At 38.1% G+C, this 8471-nt stretch overlaps 1 protein-coding gene across 3 annotated transcripts in view; it reads left to right on the plus strand.

Moving 5' to 3' along the window:
* LOC115754908 overlaps positions 1-6474 on the plus strand; it is a 36004-nt gene extending 29530 nt beyond the window's left edge. For 2 of the 3 annotated variants that reach the window (XM_030694087.2, XM_048285863.1), the window contains 7 exons: positions 380-451; positions 542-647; positions 718-772; positions 2263-2391; positions 2497-2614; positions 5138-5220; positions 5739-6474. In XM_030694087.2, coding sequence (XP_030549947.1) covers positions 380-451; positions 542-647; positions 718-772; positions 2263-2391; positions 2497-2614; positions 5138-5220; positions 5739-6183 — 1008 coding nt within the window. In that variant the 3' untranslated portion in view covers positions 6184-6474. The remainder of the gene's footprint in view (positions 1-379; positions 452-541; positions 648-717; positions 773-2262; positions 2392-2496; positions 2615-5137; positions 5221-5738) is intronic. The other variant, XM_048285862.1, reaches the window with a different exon arrangement.
* Positions 6475-8471: the final 1997 nt, after the last annotated feature.

The raw sequence follows: 8471 nt of genomic DNA on the forward strand, positions 1-8471 counted from the left end.
AATAATTAACCAATGAAATATGTTTTAATTATTGACAAAACAATTTAAGTCTAAAGATTTTCGTGGACAATGAAAATATTTTTCCTTCACTTGTTTTGTATGTGGTATAAACTATTAATTTCAGGAAAACGTTTTCCAAGACATTCATTTTCCACGAAGCAAACGGAGCCTTGAACTTTTCATCTTTCCCTATTCCTCTGTTATTCAGCCTGATTCATTTGTAATTTTATTTGGCCTTCATTTCAACATTTTTTTAAGTTCGCTAAAACATAGGAAGAAGCGGTAGATGTTGAACATTTAGGACTTATTTCAATATATAGTATTATTGCTTCGTCATGCTTTTCCTTTCAGAAACTCTTTATGCACTGTCTTATTTCAGGTACTCACTAAGCTGACTTCTGCTCAGTCATACATAGAAGCATTCTCTGGAAAACTACTTGAAGAAGTTCGGGTGAGTCTAGGATTCAATGTGATCCATGGCTCACATTTAGGACTCTGTTGTTCTCTCTCTGTTTCCTTTTTGAAATAAAATGTATTGCAGGAGCAAGAAGAAGCTGAAATGGAGTTGGAAGTTCTTCAAAATGAGAATCGTACGGAAGATCAATTTAGAGATTCCAAAGAGAGCACTCGATATAATTCTTCAGCTGGTGATCTTATGTCCTAGTCCTCTTTATCATGTGGAATTTGTGTTTCCAGTACTTATGCTTTCTTTTTCAGATTTGATGAAGGATGAGAATCATCTTCAGCAAATCAAGAACTCTATTCATTCAATGTAAGTTTCATTTCCATGTTTAGCCAATCAATTCAACTCCTACGTCAGATTGAGGATCTTTTTGTGATCGAAGTATGCATAAGGACAGCAAGTATTAGTACTCTTGCGTAATACACTTAAATTATCGTGACTTGGACATCCATTTCAAATGCATATGCCAATTCTTGCACTCCATGGTATTTTTGACCACTTTTTTCTTCCCAAAATTGGTGCATTTTGCATGTGCTGGCGGTACTTAAAGTGTTCAAGTTTAGTGCCATAGGTCCTCATGATACAACAAAGAGCTCCATTGCTATGATGGACCATGAGTGTACCTCATTTATGTTGAAATTGGTAAAGAACTTGCTTTGAATGCTAATTCGTTACGAGTAGATATATTTTTAACGCTCATACCTAGGGTTTCTTAAGGATCACTCTCGAAATTGCATAAGACAATTCTGAAGTGGACAAGTGCTTAGACTTGAATCTCGTTCATTGACTCCTCAAAAGGAAGGGCTTGCTAGAGGCTCTTTGAAAATGCTACCCATAGTAAAGATGAAAAACCCTGGAGTACTGCTTTAAATTTGATAGTAATCCTTAGGAGAAGAGTCATAATCCTGTGAAAATGTTCATCTTAACCAAATTGAGTGATGATGTCAATGTTTTGATAACTATAGAATTATTTTACTTGTGGGCTGCATCAAGTAGTATGCAAATGCTCTTTGCTGCAAGTGCAATCCATAGTTTCTCTAGTACCCCACAATGAGACACCTATTTTTTTTTTTTTTTTTTGGTCAAAAAGAGAAACCTAGTTGAAACAGTCTACTTTTGACATCGTGGGGAGAGGAAGAACTCTTCGAAAAGTTCACTGAAAAGGGAGAACACGTGGCCAGTCATGATTTTAGAATAGATGTAGTACTAGAAGAAAATGATGTGAAGTCAATGGAGAATCATCTCTTGGTAGCTGGTTAATCATAATCAAACCATTTGGAAAATGTAACAATGTTTCAGGCTGCTCTTCATCTATTACGTAACTGATTTTCAACTATACGTAGTTTAATTGTGTCGATATAATGCCGCAGAAGCAAAAGCACTTGCCATTTGTCAGTTATTGGGAGCATCCTGAAAACATCTAGTTCAAAATATGGCTTTCAAGTTAAGTTCTGAACTAGTAGATGTGCCAAAGGGAGTGGCTATGCAATATGCAAAAAGGAAAAGACTCGTAGAATGGCACAGGCAAATGGCAATATTCCCCATTTTCATTTATCCATGAGCAGAGGATTTATACAAGTCCGCAGAATCATTTGAAAACAAAGACTTGGAACTGATTTTATATGTGACGGCCATTTTTTACACCAAGAATATCAATGAACCCGATTATTGCCTTGCTCACCAGCTAAGCATTTACTGACAAATTGGAAGGCTGCTTAAGCATGCAATACAGCACGCTCTCTTGATGCAAGCTTAGTAGCAATTCTTGATTAGCCAGCAGCTTTAATTTCATTTGGCAGTGAGAAGTCAAGGCTGCGAGAAGAAATAATAGCTCGCCGGCAAAAGAAACTCCTTATGAGACACACTCGCAAGAAGTTTCTGGAAGAGGCTGCTGTACGAGAAGCAGAGTTACTGCAGGAGCTTGATAGGTTCTTTTTCCCCCTTATATTGTTGCCTCTAGTGATTTTGACCTTGCTCAATACTAAAATCTGAATGATATCATGTTTGTATAAATTACTGATGGCCTTTCTCAGGGAAAAGACAGCTGAGGTAGAAAAAGAGATTGAGAGACAACGGATGCTTGAAATTGAGCGTGCAAGAACCAGGGAGTTGCGTTACAACCTTGATCTGGAAAAGGAGAAGCAGGCACAGGCAAGAAAATCTTTCCCTACAGCTCAAGCATGCCATATGTCTTTCTATAGGTTTAGGCAATTAACGTTAACGATGATCAATACATTTATTACCCATGCAAATTTGGTATGATATGGTAAATGACAAGTCTATGCATACGTTTTGTTTAGAGAAAGAGTTCATGTTGCCCGACCAGGGATTTACAGGTAAGCTTGTTCAGTGTATCGAAAACATCTGATCCATGCTCGTCACATCCTTCAATAGACAAATCCTTCTACTAATCTGTTCAACTAGCATATAGCTTTCTGTTAATTATTTTTCCTGGTATTACAAAGTTTTGGGTTCTCTTTGAAAACTGTCGGAGTCTCAGGTCTCTAGAGTGACCCTGTATTAAGTGAGGTTGGTGAATGACACCCTAAATATGCTCATGTTGGTTTTTGCTGAGAGAATTTTAAGCTGAGAAAAACTTCAAATTGCACATTAACTTTATTTGTTTGTCCTTCAAAGTGTTCCGTTGAACTTCATCAATATCTTATTATTTGGACAAAATGGAATAATTACAAGATAGACAATGAAACGTACCCAAAAGTGGAGAGGTGTGCGTGGGTTGAGATGATCTCAAGTTGAATAAATTCAAGCTCCTCTGTCTAGAAATCTTACACATGCCTTTCTAATTTCTAATTTTTTATTTTTTTGGTCAACTGTGAAGTACTTTTGAAACTGCAAACTCAACCTAAATGGCATGCAAACCTACCAGTGTATTCACTTAGCTAATGTGAACGATCCACTTCATATCAAAGATTTTCCATTAGTGAAAGATGGAAATCCATTTGAAATAGCAACCCTATGATTAATATGCTCTGTGAAATACCCCACTAATATCATGGACCAGGTAAGATGCAGTTTAAAGCTCGGGCAGATGGCCCAAACATGGAATTATTTGCACTTGATGTCAATAATTCTTTTCTGCTTAATTTACACACAAGTTCGGTCCTTAACCACTAAGTCAACCAAACTCTCGTAATTTTAGTTGAGTACTGGCTGATTTTTTCTGCTGATTCACAATAAGCCAATCAAACTCCAGTGGTTTTATTGCGGTACTTACTAATTCTATTCACAAATGAATGGCTTTGAATGAGAGATTCTGGAAAATTGAAATGTATTGTGCAGATAATGACACACAAATATGTTATATCTGGAGAGATAATAACATGTGGTATCTTTAATTAAGAAGCCTGTCAGCTCTTGTTAGTGTCTAGTGCCCTTAACCATTATTTATGAGATTACATAGTTGCGTATAAAATAATTTTGGCAATTTTCAATTGTCAGTTGTTTGTCTTCTTAAAAATGTTTGGACACTTCATAGATCTTATGGCAGTTGCAGTTCTGCGAAGTCACAAATTATTTTCAATTCTCTCATGATTTGATGACTATGGTATTTGGTATGATTGAATAAAGGCAATCCTTGGTCGGATAGTTTCTTTATTGATTCCTATTGGGGTTGTACAGTTAACACACTATAGTCATGAATGACTAGAAACTTATTGTTCATTTTTTTTAAAAAAAATTCTGAAGCTTTTTGTCTTCCCTTTTCTTTTTGTATACACAGGAACATATCTATGGAAGAGTGTTTATCTAAAAAAAACATTGTTTAAAGAGAATTATTAGGAGAGGGAGCATGACAAGCTCTCAATGGTATGCTGAAAAACTAATTGAAGAACTGTCTAGAGACCCATTATAGTTTGGATCATTTGTAATGTAAATTGACTCCTTCCATCAATAATTAGGTTCCAATCGATCAAATGGCTCCATGAAATTTAGTTATCATGTAAGACAGTATTTCATATTTTTGAGATGCTTTTTAATTGACTCCTCATACTTGGAAACCTTTCTAATTCATTTTTAGAAAGTACATGGAAACAGACTCAAAGTAGGGGTGTGCAGGCTTTGGTAGGTGACATCAGTAACTGAAATTAAAATTTAGACAAATAATCTATGGAAAAGCAGGTTATTTGTTTGATGCTGTAGTTAAATTTTCTTCTTATTTATGGTAAATGGTTAATTTTGTATTGTCTCTAATTATGCTGTTGGTAGACTAGTCTTCAAATTTTATGACATGAGAAACCTAGTACTTTTCTTTCCCAACCTCAGAGTAGTGTCCTGGCAAAGTTTGTAGTCTCCTGGCATTCATCTTATTTGGAGGTGCTAGATGGTTCGTCTCTTTGATGTTAAGTTTGCCTGGCATCCATCTTCTACTTATTCCTATTTCTGGGGGCAGATGAACCTGCGAGTTAGTGCTGCTTTCGAAACACTAAACTAGGAAGTTGTTCTGTTTCCTAGTGAGATGGTATCATCAAATTATACTGACGTAGTGGTGAGCCTTGCACCAAAAGATCATACCATTTTCTTAATTATGTTAACTTGATGTATTTTTGAACCAATATGATTTGCCCTAGTGCTTCCATGTCAAATAAAAACAAAGGAATCATATTTTTTCTTGGTTTTGTGAGTGTTATTCACTAATAATTATGGCGCTGCTTGTAGAGAGAACTTCAGCATGAATTGGAGCAGATCGAATCAGGAGTACGATCTTCAAGGCGTGAATTTCCATCCTCTGCTCAGTCCAGGTATCAATTTGTTGCTTCACTTGTGAACAATAAAGAGGATTGTCATTTTCTATCCACCTGTTGAAAATTCTAAATACCAGTGCTTTGATCAAATTTAAAGGGAGTATAATGTTGCAAGTTTCTTTCTTGCTGCTCGTACACTAACTCAGTCAATCAAATGGGATTACAGATATTTGTCTATAGTTTAATCACTCAGATTTATTACAACAAACAACCACCACCAGTCCTTATCTCATTAAATGGAATCAGTTCAATGGATCCTCATAGGCCACCAAGCACTATCCTTTTTGCGAGCTTTACAGCATGTTTGGCAAAGTGAGTGCATAATTAGAGGTGTCAGTTTGTGTTCATCATAGCCCTTCTTTCGGGCCTGGTGTTTATTTAAGCATTTGCTGGTCATGTTTGGTTACTCTGTTCCGTCTTTCTTTATCCCTTTCCTATGATGCCTTTCAATTCTTTCATCTTGAATGGATTTGCTTGAAATAAATATCTGGCTTTTGATAGTTTTGTGATTTTAGTGTTCCCCTTGATGAAATCTGCAGTCGCTCACGGGATAGATTTCGTGAGAGGGATAATGGAAGGCCGGTTAATGAAGGAAGCACCAGAGCAGGTGGCGGGAGTTTGCAGCCTGAAAATGCTGGCGGTAGCTCATCTCTGGGAACAATGCCAACGGTAGTGTTGTCTGGACCTCGTCCATTTTCTGGGCAGCCACCCACAATTTTGCAGTCACGTGACCGAGCCGATGACACTGGCAGTAGTTATGATGAGAATTTCGATGGAAGCAGGGACTCGGGTGACACGGGTAGTATTGGGGATGGGGAGTTGGTGTCGGCATTTGACGGGCAACCTGGTTTATATGGATCTGCCCAAAGGCATGGCTCCAGAGGGAGCAAATCGAGGCAGGTGGTAGAAAGAAGAGAACGCGATGGCAGACGCGAAGGAAAATGGGAAAGAAAACATTGATTAATTCTATTTTGTTTTTCTTTACTAGGGTAGTGTAGTGAAAGCTTTGGGTAATGTATCAAAGATACATGAAGTATGTTCACTGTCTGGGAAGGACAGATCGGGGGCGGCGGAATGTACAGATGTTTACAAGAAGAAACATGCTTATCGAAGGCTTTTTGCTAGAGTGGTGAAGGTTAAGTCTGTTCCCATTTGCAACCTCTCCGGAACCGGGGTTGATCTTTAGGCCGTCTGTGAGGTAAATTTGTGGTCTTGACTTGATTCATTCTCTTATTTATGATGTATCCAATTTGAAAACTCTTTTGGTTGGTAATCTTAAAAGCCAAACGGGTTTACATTTAGGTTGAGCTAGTGAGTCGAGAATGCATCTCCTCTCTAGTTCAGACTTGCTTGAGGTTCCCATTGCGTAATGTTGCATTCTGCTATATTGCTTCCAACTTTTGCAAGTAAATTATCGTCGTTTGACTGGTGAAGGAAGTTGCTCCATTGACCAATTGTCCTCAATATGAAAAGTAATGCAATTTCGTCCTTGGAATAAGGAAAAAGGTCCCCATGGATCGATATAGTAGAGTGAAAGCTGACAAGTTGTAACGTTTGTGATCGACATCTATGAAATATACCCAGTTGTCATTTGCGAAAAACAGTACGAGCAGGAGAAAGTTCCATTTGAGATTTTGAATACAGAATAATAAGGGAAGGAGTTATTTAACTAAAGTCAAAACTAAGTTGGATCCAACTGAAAATTGCACTTAATCTTTCTACTTTTGTAATTTTGGATCATTGCTTATCATAATTTGAACTCATCAAATATCTTGCTCTTTGTATATCATGAAATAGACTTAGATTCTGCGAAAAAAAAAAATCATTGTGAAGTGGCGGTATGCGAAGTGTCACTTTTGGACAGAATTGGAGGTCTTGCAATGTTGGAGCACAGCCTAGCGATCGTCCCCATCTGTCTCGCTCTCTCTATCTAGACCTGTCGAATTGCCGTGGTCTGATGCTATAAACCTCGGATATGAGGCTTGCGACCTTGGATCTAGAGTTGCCGGCCTCAGGGATACTAGAGCTGGGGTCGCCTTAGGGTGGGGCTCGCGCTCGGCATCAGCTGTTGCCAAAGGTAGAGGTGGCCATCGCGAGCTCACGTTCATCGAAACTAGAGTACGTGGCTAACTTGGAGGTCGCCTAAGGCTGGGCCTCGTCCTCAAGTCTGTCATCGAGATTGGTGGATGACCGCCAGAAACACTGAGAAACGTTGCCCCTGCATGGAGGGAAAGTTAAACAAAACGACAAGGTCGGAGAAAGTGATAAAGGAAATACGGCATCACTGTCTTTTCGCTTGATCACAATCTTTTCAATCTCAACCCTCACTTTTCGATCATCACCAACATCACTGTTGCTGTCCCTTTGACGCGACCACTCTGTCGGTTCTTGATCTATGATCATCACCATATGATCATTAGGAACATCATCCTCTCCCTCTGAATCATTTCCCGCTTGATCAGCAGCATTATTACTTTGCAAGCCAAAAAAGTCCTCCCAATTCCTGTGAAGTTGAAAAAATCCGTACTGAATGAGAACGTCATTGGGACTGTCTTCATCTTTCTTCAACTCGTCGCCGTCGTGGTTCGTATCTTGGAAATCTTCTGTTCGTTCCATCGGATCGAGAGAGAGAAGAGAATTCCCTTGGCTCTCTTGGGTACAAACGCTTGTGTAGCTTCGGTGGAAACCTCGATATTTGAGTGGTGATTTCTCTCGTAAACTCTTGAATATCAAGTTCTTAAAAAGCAGTTGAAAAACGGTAATTCGTTTTTTCTCAATTCTGTTCCCATAGACATTCAAGAAATCTAAACAAGTTAAATGTGCGTATCTTAAAAAACACTTCTTTACTTGTTTCCTTTTGTCATGAAAACCGAACACATTTTCCACAAATTAATCGATAAAGCTATATATCTTAGCTTATGCATATAATGCTGAAAAATAACGATACGAATCCTATGCTAGCCCTCTCCATGGAGTATATATCGACACTCAAATCAAACTACGTAAATTACTAGTGTTCCTCATTATTCCTCATTTATATCTCTGGTAATTTTCGCGTTGATTTAATTCCTAGATCCCGTTAGTTTTCGCATTAATTTCACAATAGTACAGAACATCAATATATCAAGCACGATATGGACACCTTACTTTCATTTATTTGAATTCTACAAAATGAAGGGGGGCTCTCAAGCCGGAGAAGAGCAATGATCAAGTGTTAACACATACTTGAAAATCGTTCACAGAGCAAA

The sequence above is a fragment of the Rhodamnia argentea genome, chromosome 9 (genome assembly GCF_020921035.1).
Source record: "Rhodamnia argentea isolate NSW1041297 chromosome 9, ASM2092103v1, whole genome shotgun sequence".
In the NCBI taxonomy this organism is placed as follows: domain Eukaryota; kingdom Viridiplantae; phylum Streptophyta; class Magnoliopsida; order Myrtales; family Myrtaceae; genus Rhodamnia; species Rhodamnia argentea.